The sequence below is a fragment of the Metopolophium dirhodum genome, chromosome 1 (genome assembly GCF_019925205.1).
Source record: "Metopolophium dirhodum isolate CAU chromosome 1, ASM1992520v1, whole genome shotgun sequence".
NCBI lineage: Eukaryota > Metazoa > Arthropoda > Insecta > Hemiptera > Aphididae > Metopolophium > Metopolophium dirhodum.
This window is the reverse complement of record NC_083560.1, coordinates 40,042,753-40,060,392: the sequence shown is the minus strand read 5'-3', so window position 1 is coordinate 40,060,392 and position 17,640 is coordinate 40,042,753. Positions and strand designations below refer to the sequence as shown.

General features: G+C 28.6%; 1 protein-coding gene across 1 annotated transcript; it reads right to left on the bottom strand.

Moving 5' to 3' along the window:
- Nucleotides 1–491: 491 nt before the first annotated feature.
- Nucleotides 492–16,892, bottom strand: LOC132938245 (short-chain dehydrogenase/reductase family 16C member 6-like). Its single transcript, XM_061004970.1, has 5 exons — nucleotides 16,869–16,892; nucleotides 13,520–13,642; nucleotides 6,944–7,098; nucleotides 3,145–3,322; nucleotides 492–626 (listed from the first exon to the last, which is right to left on the bottom strand). The coding sequence occupies exons 1-5, from the start codon at nucleotides 16,890–16,892 to the stop codon at nucleotides 492–494; spliced, it is 615 nt and encodes a 204-aa protein (XP_060860953.1).
- Between the last annotated feature and the right edge of the window lie 748 nt (nucleotides 16,893–17,640).

The following is a 17,640-nucleotide window of genomic DNA, read 5'->3' as shown; positions in this document are numbered from 1 at the left end:
TTATTATTTCGTTAAGTTGTACAATGTATAATATATTTAATTATAAAATATTAAAATTTAATTTAATGATTTTTCTTATGATAATAATTGATAACGCGGTCAAAAGCACGGACTTAGATATAAGTACAATATCTTAGTCCGTGGTCAAAGATTTTTATCTGTTTATCATTATTACAATATTATTTACATTATTATTTATAATTAATTACTCAATTAGTTAGAAATGTTAGAATATATAGTTTATACATTTAAGTAACCATTAGTTTTTATGTTAATAAAATAATAAATGACAAGTAAAATAATACTTATTGTAGTTGAAGATGGAAGGTTGGGAGGGGGGGCAAAGCCCCTCTCGAGTCAGATTGAGTTTAATCATTGTAAGGACCGCTAATTTTTTTCAAGTTTATAAGAATCCCCTTTCTTTTATTTTTTCAATTCGAGCACTGATAACCACATATTATTATTAACTGTTTATTGCAAGCTGAAAACCACTAACCTCTCACTGCGAATTTGGACGCACAGTAAGGCACTAAGTTTTTCAAGCCAATTATACCAGCCATTGACGATAAGACGACTAAATGTCCTTTGTTCATCGCTTTCATTTCGGGAAAAAATGTATCGAGCATCTACATGTAAAACAAAATTGAATAACTCATTTTAGAAATAAAAACATTAATATTATATATATACATATATATATCAAAATGACCCATAGAAAAAAAAATTAAATCATTATCAACAAATCAGTTTTATACGTAGGTATAATATGCATTAGTATTTTGTAATCAAAAAACGAATAACGTATAAATCCTTGATATTTTCTCTAAATATATTTTATATTAATATTTTCTAAACATGATAAAATTATTAAAATATTTTAGGTGGTTTAGAGTTATTAATTATTGACATTTTAAATTGTCTCACGATTTTTTATAAGCATTTAAAGTTCAAATGTTGACAACATTTATTGAAGTCACTAACATTTTCAAATTATTTTATAGTTAAAAAAAATGTACAATTTTTATAGCTAAGTATTGGAAATAAAAAATAAAATTTCTTAGAAGTATTTCATACTGTGGCCAAAAAAATAAAAAATATTCAAACACAGTTTTGTTATTTATAGACATTTTGATTTCATTTTTCAAGTTTATGAACGGGCGATTTTATTGTATATATTTAAAGTAAATATAGGTCCATTTCAGCCTTTGCATTGTTATAATACTAGAACAAAAATCAATTGTAATTTAATTCGTGTCCACGAAATAATACTAATTTTGGAACACAAAGTCCAATGATTAAAGGATTCGGTTGCTTCGTAAATATAATATTAATTTAACTAATTTTGATAATTTTAATAAGTATAAGAAACATATTAACACTATTTTATCTTGGTTGTAAATATCCACTTTTTAGTTCAATGATAATTTTAAGTAACTACTCTTAATGTTGAACTTTTTTCTTTCTTTTTTATTTTATTTGTATACTTTTATAATACACATAACATGAACCTAGCTCATCCGTCTACAAGCATATCTATGCTTATTGGATGAGCTTGCAAACCTACTATAATTTGTTTGAATATATTGTTTTATCTTGTTTGTTTGCTAAATAAATATTATTATTATTATTATATAATTTATGGACAAAATTAGATATTTAAACAAAGAATAACAGTTTCAGTTGTTTTGTTGTAATTTAAAAATATTATTTATATGTACCTACTTGAAACTTTTGAAATATGTAATTATATTTTATACACACAATGACATTTTTAGGGCAATGATTTAAAAAAAAAAATAATTCAAACTCTGTATTACCTATTAATAGTAAAATAATTACTTTATAGGTACTTTAATAGCAATAATATCATAAAATATACATAGTAATGTAAGCTTACAGACCCGAGTCATCGCTGAAAATCATTTTTTCATATACAATGATTTTAATCATTGAATTGCAATTGCGGTGACCCAACCTAATGTAGGTACAGCAGAGCGGTATCTACTTGCCCACCTTTTTAATTTTGTTTTAATGAGATGGCTTATGTTTTATGCATTTTGAAAGTGCCAACAAACAAAATAAACAGTTGTGGGGATTCAGCCCACTTTACCGCCCGGCGCTCACATTTTATGTAATAAATAATAATACCTTTAATAATACTATACAGTGTTATTTTGGCTTGTTGGTACATGGGTCCCATGATATTTGCTTGAACACCCATCGATATAATATACCAAGTTGCGGCACTGGATATAAGCTTATATATTACATGTACCGGTGTCATTGATATCGATTCGACTTATTTAACGGAAAACATATTTATACCATTATACTAATATAGGTATAACTTAGAACACCAACTAACAAATTGTTATCAACAAACCTATTTTAACAGGCCGTGGTACCTAAAAATTACAGATTTTTGACAGTTTTTTATTTGAGTAGGGAGCTTTGGCTCAAATCTTAAGACAGTGGTTAAATAGGTAACTGTTGCCTGTTATTATATTTTATAAACTATAATATAAATTAGCAGCACATTTTTAGTTATTGACTTTCATTGATCATAATATTATGTGTTTATTTAATTATTTATTACATTATGCAAAGCCGGTAAGTTAAAATATAAATAATTTGATAATAATATTAATATAACATTAATAATATTTATAACTACCTATATACCTACATATAATATATTCCAACAACTGAACAGCTTTAATAAATACACATACAAAGTTTCTTACATATATACACAAATGCTTTGTTTTTGTGATACTTGTGTATTCGGTATTGTGTGCTGCGATATTGTTTTTAATTATTTTTTGAAATAGTATATTAATTTGGTTGAATTTAAAAATAACATTTTGATGGTTATAATTATAATTATAATAATACAAGTTGGTTATGTTATGTTAGGTTAGGTTGTTATAATTTCATGTACTAGATAATGTATTATAATATTATAATTATTATACATTATTATGTAAATAAACGTGATTTAGATGCATTATTAATTATTTTAGTCGGCGAAGAGATAATGTCTATCCAGTAAAGGAATATAGGTACAACGTCCATATTTTTTATTATTTAGTTTTAGATTTGTGCATGTTTTATGTTTAGACAATCCGACGAGCGGGTACTTACCCAGAAATAAGCAAACACGTTGATATCGAATATTTTTTTTATGGTGATTTCGTCGTGAGCCTCGAGAGGTTTACATGGCATTATCCCTGCGTTGTTGACCAGAATGGTAACAGTGCCAACTTCGCTCTTGACCTTCTCGCCAAGCTTTCTGACTTTTTCCAACGTCGACACGTCGCATCTGAAAATCCAGTTGCAAAATAACATTTACCATATACATTTCTACCAGAAAGTTTTTAATAAATAATAATCATTTGTTTGAAGAAACATTAATCAACACTGAATGGATCATGAATGAAGTTAGAGAGACACCAAAAACCGTCAAATGTCTCTTCAGAAACAGTTTTCAAATTAACAAAGGCTTCACCCTCTCAAATAATACAAAACAAATTGTTTTGATATAGGTAAGTCCATTAATTTTATCAGGTGGGGAGTATCAGTTTTCCTTTTTAGTTATACTTATAAGTTATAAGTTATAACTTATCTATAATCAACTTACAACTCCTTTGTGATAGCCGATAGGTACACCGTGACGTGTTGTTTAGTGTTTTTATGTTTATACTAATATGCAATACTAATAATATGAATATTGCACCTGATGATAATCAATTTTCCGCACATAAATGTAACAATACGGTCAAAAGTTGAATATATTCAACTACCTATGTGGTATCGCGGTTTGGTAACTGTTGTAACTTTGATTATTTTATACACGACATGGTGTAGTGTGAACCCGGCTTTACGCTATAGGTATATTAACCATAGGTGTTTGAATCTCGTAGTCATAATAATTATATTATTGAATCTATAGGTACACTAAGACGTGTGCACTGTGAAGCAGTACCTCAACCAATTCCAGGTACGTTTTCGGTGCAGCATCAAGCAGTAGAACAGCATGACAGCATGGCGTCATGACGTCTAGACTCTAAAGACTCTGATCATATTGTCCAGACAACCGGATCGGTACTCGGTACCCAGTAGACGCTAATCGACGCGTTCAGACCATATAGGCGCAAGTTTTATTCAAGCCCCATCATTTTTTTAATATTATATTCATTTTTAAAACCTAATAAAAAAATGATCAATTAAAAAAAAAATGTATTTAATAATAGGATTTTTTAGCCAACTCGATAGTCAATGGATAAGCTGAGTGTTGTCTAATAACTAATACCTAAGTAATAAGTAATAATTAATATAAATTTACAGAATATATAATTAAGTGTTGTTCAAACGTTTTTCATACTATTTGGGTAGTATACCCAGTATCTACCCATTATAGCCAGGGGGGGGGGGGGTTGCACCACTGCGCATTGATAAATGTTGAGTTGTATATTGTATTTCATTTATCAAGTATTTTGTTTTTACTGTTGAGTACCAATAACTAAATGTTTGTGTATTATATTACTACTGTAAAAATAATTACAAGTGGAGAGGAGGTGCTAGGGTAGGGCCCCTGCGGGTCTGTGATTGATTTTTTACATTTAGCCCCCCAAAAGAGTTGTCTAAATTACGCCTTATATGGTCCAGACACTGGCACACTGCAGGGTAAACGCGTCAAGGCAGTGGCTTCAATATAAGGCTAAGATGGTCCATACCAGCGGTTGTTAACCTTTTGTAGAACACGGACCCTCGATGAAAGATTTTTAGAAATCACGGTCCCCCTTACCAATTTCTTTTCAAATACTTTTTTTTTCACAAAACATCTCATGTTATTATTACCAAAATTATTATAATTATTATTTTATATTACAATTACATAAGTAGACATAACAAAACATACACATTTAAAATTATTTTTATTACACTTAATTTTTTATAAAATGTAATATAAAAGTATAATTGAGTATAATCGCTCAACAACACTTAGTGTCCGGAAATACACGAATGCTAACTACAGTGCTGTACGCATGTACATTAATTCATATAAACGAGAAAAACTGATAAATAAATATTAATAAAAAAATTATGTGGTGTAGAATCTTCACCTACTATCTAACACTGTAAAAACTTAATTGTATAGAATTTCATTATATTTCGTCATCGGTATGATAATGATAAAATAGGCCTATCTTTTATATAATAAGATATATTATATATGAACAAAATAACAAAATAATCCAAAAATATTGTAATAATGCACTCTTGTTACTTATTGACGTATGTTATGTGTTCAGGCTGCGGCGGATCCCCAGGTGGCCGCGGATCACAGGTGATGAACCGATAGTTTATACTCTATACCATAGACAATAGTTTAAGTACTAAATACTATATAAATACTCTATACTCTATAGTATATACCACCCTCAAGATTTCGTCACTAGTTGAGATTATGTCCACCGCCAAAAAAAAAAAAAATCTAATCTAAAACACCCATTTTTTATTAGCTATTAGTAGAAACTATGATAGCTTGACAATTACAATTGAACAGGTACAAAATTAAACATTACAATTATTTGATATAGACTAAAATGTTACAGTAATAATATGAATTGAAGACCTATAGGTACGGTAATTGAATTTACATAATTGGCAATTAAAAATATTTTAATTGAATTTAATTATGTGATAAGAAAGGTAATCAGAGTATCGGACTATGGAACAAGCTGTTTATTTAGAACAGCTGAAAGGAGCGTAATGAGGGGAGTAATTAAAGAGGAAAGTTCTGATATAAATGTAGTTAGTGGTTTATCAATTGCGTGGATATATTATATATTATGAAAATAATAACATAATAATCCAAAAATATTGTAATAATGCACTCTTGTTACTTATTGACGTATGTTATGTGTTCAGGCTGTAGGCCCCAGGTGGCCGTGGATCACAGGTGATGAACCGCTAGTCTATACCATAGACAAATAGTATAAGTACTAAATACTATATAAATACTCTATACTCTATAGTATATAACACCCTCGAGATTTCGTCACTAGTTGAGATTATGTCCACCGGTATTATGTACGATAATAATATTGTTAAATTTAGCTATAATACCCCCCCCCCCCCCCCCCAAAAAAAAAAAAAAATCTAATCTAAAACACACATCTCTCGGCACTATTATTATGTTAATTTTTTGAAGTATTGTGGACGCAAATCGTCCCTTGTCGTATTTTTATTGTGTACGAGAATCGCCACTTTTTTATATAATTTTTGTAGGCGCATATCACTGTGATTTTTCTAATATTATCTTCTGTGTAAGATTTCGATGTATTGTGTGTGCAGTTATTATTTTTATAGGATAGGGATCAGAGTGGCCAGCTGCGCTCCACTCTAGTACTTGTTTAAAATGTTAGTCAATTACTTGTTATATATTTCCGTGTTGCTTTGAATTACAATACTATTATTATTATTTTTGTATATTGTTACCAGCAACATAGGGCAATTTATTTATTTTATTTTATCGTCTTACCAATTCAACTTGTGTTTGATTTATTTATTGTTTATATAAGAATACACACTCAAACATAACACACATATCTAGGCGGTCGTAATAGCCGGCACGCACGAAGTATTTTGGTGACCGGGCATCACGGCCTATTATTGCTCGCACCCGACCCGTGCAGTGACCATAATATAGTTTATAAAATATTGCATTCACTATAAGAATATAGTACATTGTACACACTCACGTAAGTGGCGTATATACGGGGGGTATGGGGGTCTTATTCCCCCCGGAGACCAAATTTTGTACACAATACCACATGTATATAATAATATGAATATAATATATTATGAATACTGAATGTCTATTAAAAGTTTTATATTTTCCCTCCTTGAAAAAATCCTTGATACGCTACTGACTCACGTGTAAGCGATAGCTTTTCCTTTCCACTTAGAGTTGATTTCCTTTGTGGTCTCCGCGTTCGACTGCGCGTTGATGTCGACGCACACCATTTTGGCGCACAAGTCAGCGAACTGCATCGCCAAACATTTCCCTATTCCGTGTCCTGTACCTGTGATCTATATACATAAAAATACATTGTTATAATGTAAATGAGTTAACGCACTGAAAAATGCAACGAAACACAAAGAATATTATATGTATATTACTATTTTTTTATATTATTTAAATATTTATTTTATTTAATACACAACTAGTTTTCACCTCATATTATTGTATTGGATATTTGGACATTTACTGATTGTGGATAATCAAATTAATACATTTGTTATGAAATATTATAAAAGTATTTTGTACTAGAGTTCAAGTATTTAAACAAAATGTTGTCCATATACTCGTATACCGTTAAATAGGTTGTCGTTATGATAATATAGTCAATATTATTGTTATTTTAGTTAGAATTATTAGTCAATAATTCAATATAGAAACTATTTGTTATAGTACATTACTCTAACTGTCGTGTTATATAAATGGGTACCCTTATTATTGCTAGGTACGTCCAAAATACATTTAGCTTTGCGATATTTCCAAAATACACTTTTGTAGTAATCATGAAAGTAAAAAGTAAAACAGAATATTCTCATTAGACAAACAAAAAAAAAATTTAAGACTTTTACGCAAAACCAGTTTTTGACAAAATCGATTTTGGTTTTTGGTGTGACTCTAAACAAAATAACCAAACCGTACATACATATAATTTTCACAGAATGTTTATATTACTATATTTTCTGTACAGCATAAAATTTTAATAATATTTATGTCCGTGTACCTATGCATAGTATATTTATGTGACACATAAATTGACAATGCATAAGGGCATGATTAGCCTCGTTGTGAGCTTTCTATAGGCATAAGACATTCTATAGCATTTTATAGACTAAAGACATTTTCATTTTTAATATTTGTTTTTAATTATTGTCGATACCAAATTTTTTCCTAATAAATTTGCCAACAAATTTAATACAAGGTTCCTCATAAGTTGTTGATGGAAAACAAATAAAAACCTGAAAGTAAATCCATGATATTTTTTATGGGTGTATGAAGTTAGAATTTTGACAAAATTCATCAAAATCATAAATCACAAACGTATACAAATTAGAAATACATAAACAAATTTCTATTTATATCTAACATTTGAAAAATTAATACAATAATTAGGTACTTTATGTTTTTCTACTTTTAATAAAAAACAAGTTTACCAAAAAGTCAAATCACTTTATGAGTGTTATTTAAAGTTCCAACACTTTGCTGTAATTCAACAACAAAAGATCTGTAGTTCCTCACCAAATGTTTATTTCATAATTTTCCATGCGTGATACTATTTGCAACATTTTTTTTTTTTTTGGTCAAAATGTTTGTAAATTGTATACAAGTTCTTTATACATTGTTAAAATAACAGTTTAAAAATATAAAGAATATAATATAATCCTAATAAAGTTGAATTTTTTACAAAATGTATCGTAATTTATATTATATAATTAGAGCGCGGATTTTTATGCAATAATAAGTATCGAAATATGCCATATGATAAGCAGTAAAAATCATGAAAATATGCAAGAATTTTTTTTATTTATTTAAAATTTACAAATTAAACGACTTATAATAATTAATTTCTTAAATACTTAATAAAAAAAATGTAGGGAATTTTCAGAACAACTTAATGTATTTTTAAATTTGATTTATTAGGTATTAAAATGAATAATCATATCATATGATAACTCATTATCATTATAATATAACACATTCATAAAACAGTGACTCCTCTAGACACTTACAACTTTACAGTAGAGCTTTACCCATTTTTTAGTCTTATTTGTATCTATAGGCACGTGGTAGATAGTAGACCACGGCGGCGACTTCCACGATACTATAATATTATGCAAATAGAATTATTTATTATAGACTGTACCTAATGATTAAATGATCGCAATGAGCGTGATATTTGGATAATAAAAGTTGCTAAAAACGACGCACGACGATTTGTTTTTTAATAAAATAAAATTAAAATAAATAAAATTGTCTAATAAAATTGCTACAATAGCTAAATCTGGCGTTGAAAAATTTCAGAACATTTTAAAATTTTTTAAACACTGCAGAACTGCACAGAACGACTACCTAGCTGCGTAAACCAATATTTAAGTACCTACTCGGCTACGCTAGTGGTTTGTAATGAGTGACTACATAATATTTTGACGGTAGATGACGGACGATGCCTGAATAGTGTGAATAGTTGGACGATTTGTCGTGCCGTTGCGTGCTGTGACGGTCCGTGCCGTGCGGTAACATTGTGTTTACTCGGTCGGTTCGTTTGCAGTTGTAGAAACAGTGTAGAATCCAGTCATGACGGAGACACATGTACCAGGAGCGCATGCTGTGGTCGTGACGGCCGCTAAACGAGTGGCAGTGGCTACAAGTTATAACAACTGCCGCCGTCGCAAGTCGAAACCACAACTGGCACCAACGTCGCCGCCGCGGGAATCGAGGAACAGTAGCGACTATAAAAGGACGTGAGACCCTGTTATACATAGAGTCCATAACGTACCTATCAGTAACACATTCAAAAATAGGAATGGAATATCGGAAATATTAGTTTTTCGATTTCTTTGTTTTTCATAATTATTTTTTTATAATTTTTTCATAATTATTTTATTTATTTTCACTCACTTTTTCCCTGTATTATTCCTCTATTATTCACAGACATTTTTTGTTTTTTTGAAAGTTTTATATTGTACTTGGTAAACTGGAAATTTGATTTTTTTCGATCATTATCCTACCCAGGTTAAAAACTTGACTAAATACTACAATAATGAATAACCAATTATACAATTCTATAATACTAATAAAAAATGAAAAACCCATAATATACTTAGCTCCTACAACTAGTATAGTTGTATATTAATTTTATCCATATCATAAGTAATTTATCTTAATTTGTTTTTGTACTATCTATAACTATTTAAAATAAAAAATATACTAATAAATAATAATCTTTAATATTTAATATAATTTTCATTAATTTATATTAGTTTGCATTAATGTGTTTACGATTTTGTTCGAATTCTTTTTGTGAAGTTACCTATATGGACATATGGTAATTTATTGAATTTAAGATAAATGCAATTCAGTTTATTTTTCTTTTAAATTAAATTTACAAAACCCAGCAAATTTTTTAATTAATTGTTTTTCCTAATGCCAAGATTGTGGGATGGGATTCAAGAGACGATCTAATCCATATTTAATATCGTTATTAAAATACATAGTTAATTGGATTTGAAGTTTAAACATTTTTTCTATTTTATAAGTATATAACGTTATATAAACACTTGATTTTATCGAGCATTTAACCATAACCAATGACAATTAACTTATCAAATATTTAAGTATAATATATAGTCTTATTACATTTATTGGAATTAATAATTAAGTTTTGATTACTATTTTTAAACTACATTTAGAAAATCAATATACTTATCGGCACCTGTAATATGCCAGTATGAATATAGGAAAAAAAATTCCCAAAGCTATACCTAACCGTTCTGTTGGGTACAGCAGTCAAAAATAATAATTAATAATAATGAAAATATATAAAATGTGAATGATAATTATTATAATATTATAATATTGATAAATAGGTAGGTACCTACATATTATATTATATGATACTGCTATATAATATTTACCCTTTGGTAGTTTGGTAATAAAAATTAAAAGTACAATAAGTTGAATCTCAATTTGACAAATTTATACTGAAATTAAACTGTATTAAGTATATTATAAATGAGTTAATATTTTTAAAATTAATCGTATTCCTGTTTATGAATCTTAACATCTTAAAAGATTTTTAAACTAAAGTAATATACTACAACTATCAATTTTAAAATAAAAGTCATAACTAATAACATTATCTGGACGAAAAAAAGTAAAAACACCGCAATTATTTATATTTAGTAGGAGGTAATTTCGACGACAATATAAGTAACAAATTTGTTTAGATTTTACTGTAAAATTAAAGTATCATTTAATAGTCAATCATATTATATAGCATTATAGCCCACCATAAAAATAATTTCTATATACGCCACTGGAGTAAATTGACTTCTTATAAAATTTAAAATTAAGATTATTTTCTAGGCAATATCATAGAGTTTTTTATTATATTTTAATTTTAAAGCGAGTTATGAGTATATATTTTTATGATGTACCTATAATTATAAATAAGTATATTTGCTTTGGGAATTTTGGATTTTATTTCCAGGGATTTTTTACCTGTGGATTTTTTTCCGGGGATTTTTTTTGTAACAGTATAATAAGTATTTAACAGTATTGAGTTAACACTGGCTGCCAGTACTAGTTTTGCAGTACGTAAGGGTCAGCCAACTACAGGGTAGCCAGTACAGGCGCATTACAGCGCCCTTTGTGAGTGTCGGCGTAAGACATAAATTTCCGATTGGGTATCACAATTTATAATTATTCATTACACTTATTTAAAACTGGATTACCGAAAATAAAACCGCGAACAACTATTTTTTTTATAATAATTACCTATTACACTTCGAATTTACACAACTGTGATTGAGGTTTTCTAATAATATATGATCTTAAATCTAAAATTGTATATACCTACTCGTTTTACCCGTTACATTATTACGTCACATATTACTTCATTAGACTTAGGACTTTAGGAGGACGCTACACAGATATTTGTGGTCTCCGTCTTACAAGTGCGTAACGTATCATATGTGCGCTCAGCAGATCACGTTTAACTCCGTTAGTTTAAAAATAAAAGTGAATCGACCTATTATAAAATTTGATAGTAAGAACATTATCTGTGTTTGTATATGAGTTTTTAACGATAACTCAGTTTTCAGTGAGTTATGAGCATTTTTAATTAACACTATATTATTATAAACGCATAACTCGCTTAAATTTGGTTAGAATAAAAATATCTATTACAAAATAAAAGATATTTTGGAGAGCAATATGTTGAGTATTTTTTTTAAAAATTTAGATTTTAAAAAGTTACAAGGTATTACAAAAATGTTGAATTTTTTGCTATTTTTAAACGATATTATGAACGTTATATTGGTTATAATGAAAAAAGGCGCAAAGACTAGCCCTCAGAAATGTTGTCATAATTCAATTTTATAATAGGTATTTTTACTCTAGATCCAAATTAGAGCGGTTTATACTTAGACTGCGTAAACGCATTTTGTCTATATCGTACGTGTGTAAGACGGAGGCAACACATACGGGTGTGACGTCCTCTTAATAATTATTCATACCTACCAACTATTTCAAAATATAATAAATACGGAACAAAAAAGACGTGATTAACTCTGAGCAATAAAAAAAAGGTGGGCAAGTGGTATTTTAAGTGAAAGTGATTGGTGCAAAAAAATTTTATTTTGATCACTAACCAAAACAATAAACTCATAATTATTATAATATAAACATGCGCATAAAGTTACATTTGTTTTTTTTTAATCACAATTTATAAAACTACAGATTTCCATTAGAATAATGTTCTTGTAAATCTTACATTTAAAATGTCTGAATGTATTATTCTGTTATTTCTGTACATTCGTTGTATGTACCTATCTAATAATAATTATACAGTACCTAGTAACCTAGTACGTAGATAATAGTATTTAAAAATTTTTAATCGCGAATGACTTGTTTGTTATTAGATTTGTATGTTAATAGTTTACTGCGCTTTACTATTATAGTTCCATAAGCATCAATTTAACGGTATTATATATACAATTATCTAAAACAACAATAAAGTTTAATTTACAGATATTATGTACCTACACTTTTGTTTGCACATAACACAGTACCTACCTATAAAAAACATACATTTAGATCTAGATGTATTTTAGAAATATATTTACATTTAAATGTAGTTGTCAGTTAATTATTTTAGGATAATGTATAATAATACCATTATGTGCATATTATATCATATAATATACAATGTATATCGTATATCATGCAGTGCTGGCATATAATAACTAATATATTATGATTTCTGCAATGTTCAAAAATGTGTAATACGACAATGAGTACCAATTAGGTGAATTTTGTATTCAATAATCATAATTTATAAATATGTATATAATATATTATAATTAATATAAAATAATCTGTAGGTAACTGATGAAAATTTATAATAGCATTAAAAATTTAAAAAACGACAATCTTACTGATTTTTTTTAAATATTTCTGTATGATGATCAAAATGTACGATTTTATAGAAGACGCAATATTTAAATAATACTTGAATGTTCAATTTTTCAATATGAACTCTGTTCAAATATTTTTAAAAATAAAAACAGGTAAAAAAGGAAAAACAGTTAATAGTAATAAACTTCTATGTTCCAATATATTATCAGTTAACCAAATTATTATTATGACAAATTATTGAAACTCTCCAAAGACCGTTTTTTAATACCATTATGTGAACATATGCTCGGCACTTACCAAAACGATGTCGTCGACCAACGATTTTTCCAGCAACGGTACGAACATGTAATAAATGGACTCGCCAATGTAATAAACGCTTTTAACCAACAGCAGCAACAGTTCCGCAAAGACGCTGGACCACTATCATCACACAATATTTTTCTTTCAACTATCCAATGTAGGTACCAAGATTTACTTTCCTACCAAAAAAAATGCTGAAATAGAAAATCAAAGCATTTTTACTGCCCAAAGGCCAAAAGGTAAAAACAGACAAAAAAAAATATCTACAAATAATTGAAAAATCAATGCATTCAACGATCCGCTCAAAATCTAAAATTATCAGATTGTTTTACTAAGTGCGACCAAAATGCCGTACATGTATAATAAATAATAATATTATTAGATAAATAAAATAATTAATAAAATACATTTTATAAACATGTTGACAATTTAAAATGAAGTATAAATTAACTCATGTTCATACTATATACTTAGAGCAGCCCAAATCGTAATAGGCACGACTGCAAACAACGCAGACACGCATTTAACTACCTATTATAGTATTATCAAATAATTTTTAATTCAAATACACCAGCCCAGAGTTATAATATTAAAATGATCCGCCACCGGGAACTTTCCCGGTATCCCGGAGGCCTGCGCGCGGCCGTGGCTAATCTTTTGGTTGGGCCCCTTAACTTAAATTATAAATTCAGGTTTTTCGTTAAATCGCTTTCATATATTTAATTTATTTTTTAAGATTATAAATAAATTATACCATACCTAAGTCGATGAGTAATTATTATATTTAATGTTAATTGATATAAATAACACGTATAATAATATAATATGTATAATATATGGGGGACCCTGATTATGTCGGAGTCCAGGGGTACAGCTCCTCCCTAGCACCCCCCCCCCCCACCAAAAATAAGTAGGGCTCTGTATAGGTACTTATTACAGATAAGTACTATGAATTGTTATTTATTAAATATTATACTCACATGATGAACGTTCGACACTCTAAACGGCAAACAGTTGTGTAGACGATACGATTTTTTGTATAGGCATAACAGGCAGGTAATCAGGTAGATAACAGCATTTTTAAATTGATTTTTTTACTCCCATAAATATATTATATGCGTCCCATTCATAGTCGTACCTATCCGCATTTTCATTCTACTAATCCAATTTACGTGACAATACACACATATTACAGGTACCTATTTAATATTATTATTGGCGTGGGTGCCCGTACGTAATATATGTATATATTATGCACGCTTTATTATTGTCGTCTGAAAACTTACACCTACGCGCGATTGACGGATAAACAGTCGTACGACTCGCGTTGTTCGAAGTTCAAATAATACATTCATCCACTATAATATATCTGCGCTATATAGCGAACTGAACTTATAAAGTATATTGGTAATAAACAGTAAACAGTAGGTATATACCATAACTACTATATTATATAGACTATAGTATATACAATATACCTAGTGGCTAGTGTTTAACTGTTCTATATTATCAATGTTATATTGTTATGTGGCGGTAATATTATACAATGTATTTATATATTACAACACGACAATCACTTAGGAGAACTACAATTATATATAGTAATATGTACCTAAGTAGATTATTAATTATAATATAACCAGCAAATTGAAATTAATCGTAAAATTGTGCTTAACTTTATAGGTACGCGTTATTTGGACTGATAAACCATTATTTTGTCGATTGAGGAGTTCTCTCGAAAATAATTTAATTTATAGTAAAAAAAAAAACAGTTAAAAATCGTAATTTTCTTATGCCTATAGATAGCTAAACCTAGTCAAAATATTATGAAAATTATAATATCATGTACAAATATATGTACAAACATTTGGTGAAAATTTCAAGTATCTGCGATAATTAGTTTTTGGTAAATTTTTTATACTGTGCTATAGTTATTACACTTTTATTAGTTATTACAATTTGGTACCTAACATAAGATAATCTAGCAATACGCAATATCCAATTAAGGACTGGCGCGTTTGTAGCCCGTAGGTATTTTATCGGTGCGGCGGACAACCCTCCTTCTTGCCTACTAATAGTAAAAAAAATTTAATTTTGAAAAGTTAAAGGTAATTCAAAAATGTTTAGATCTTTGCTATTTTTAAACGATATAATAATGAGAGTTATATTGGGAATAATGGAAAAAACGTACCGTCTTGTCCTCAGTAATTATTGGCCAAAATTCAATTTTATAATAGGTACTTTTAATCTAGAACCAAATTTGAGCGGGTTCTATACTCAGACTGTTTAACGCGTTTCGTCTATGTCGTATACGTGTCGTATTCACGGGTACTAATAAATGAGTCGAGCCACACTGCCCATACTATAAGTACCTAGTTTATCCGTTTACGAAGGAATCAGTGCTCGAAATGGAAAAATTTCGAACCGGAACGCTCATAAAATTAATATTATGTAGATTATAATACTATGTTAATTATTTTATCAATAAAATTATCATATCAATAAAATTTTATTTGTTGGGTAAAAAGTATGAAAATTTAATATAAGGCTCCTGATATATCGTTCTAATAACAGTTGAAAAATATTAAAAATCCATTGTCACAATTTTTTTTTATAAGCATTTAAAGTTCAAATTTTGACAAAATTTATCAAATTTATAAAATGTTCAACTTTTATAGCTAAGGATTGAAAATTGAAAACAAGGGTCCACGTAAATAGGTAAATATATAAATTACTTTATTCACAATAATATCATCAAATATACTTGGTAATATCATAGGCTGACTGACCGTTTTCGCTCAGATTCGTTTTTATTATACAATAATATTATATGATATTATATCATTGAATTTAAATTTAACATCATCCATTACAGTGACCCACTTGTAACCTACTGTACAGCAGAGCGACATCCACTTACCCAACTTTTTTTTCTTAAGTTGCATATTTGAATAATTATATTGAATATAACCCAATATTATTAAATTTTTTATATTGGTAGGTATTTATTGTTTCGTAGCAGCTGACTATTAATTTAACGACAACGGTGCACATATTTTAATCTTTAATGCTCTAATATTCCGATAATTAAAATATAGTATCTTAGTATATACTTTCGAATATATTTTTTTAACTTTATTTTTTAGTTCAATTAAATACCAAAATGCCATACATGTTTCAGCTCAGTTTCAAGTATTATACATTTTTTTCCATATTTGCGTTTATTTTAGTACAAATTAATAACAGCATAAAATATTTTTTTTTTGGAATTTCGAATAACTGACTGAATTTTTATTAAACCCGGATATCCGTAATGTTTACGATTGCGCATTTGCGTGTGTTTTACCTTTTTCATAATACGTTTGTGCATGTATTAACGCGACAATATAACGTACATTTATGGTAAGTCGGGTAAGTCGGGTAAGATATAATATTATGTAAGATTGTGCGTACAAATTGTGATGTTGCGAAAATTATTGGTATGTTGACAGATTAGGAGTAATGGTATAAGTGTTTGAATGCTTTGAAAAAATTTTAATTTTTCACCCATAAAATATGTTTAATTTAGATGGTCGTGATTGGCGATTGCCATATATTATATTATATGCCATATAATTTTTTATTGATAAAATTGTATTATCCAATTTTGTCAGTAAAGACGTAGTTTTGAACACATTTTTCTAGCTATAGTCTTTCTAGAAATTCTCGCAGTAATGCCGCTCTACATTTTTCGATAGTGTACCTCTAACTTGACTAGGTAACGACTTACCCACAACACGAGAAACGAGTCAGTCTTGTCAATAAAAGATTATTGAACTTATGTGTGTCGGTCAGCCAGTTATCGGTATAATATAATGATGGTTTTTATTACACGCCATAGCGGATAGTGTGTTATACTGTTATCGACGCGCGTTGGTGTTCCCATCTCATTCCAATTAATTCTATAAACGATCAATATTTTATCATATTATATAAATTTCAAACATTCTTGTTCGGGCAACGTATAGAAATGTTCTATCTTTATTCGCGATAGGAAATCCGCCGGGTTTTGCTCGGACTTAACGACAACGTCTAAAACAATATCAAAGTCAAAAAGGTACCTGTGCGGCTAATGTCTA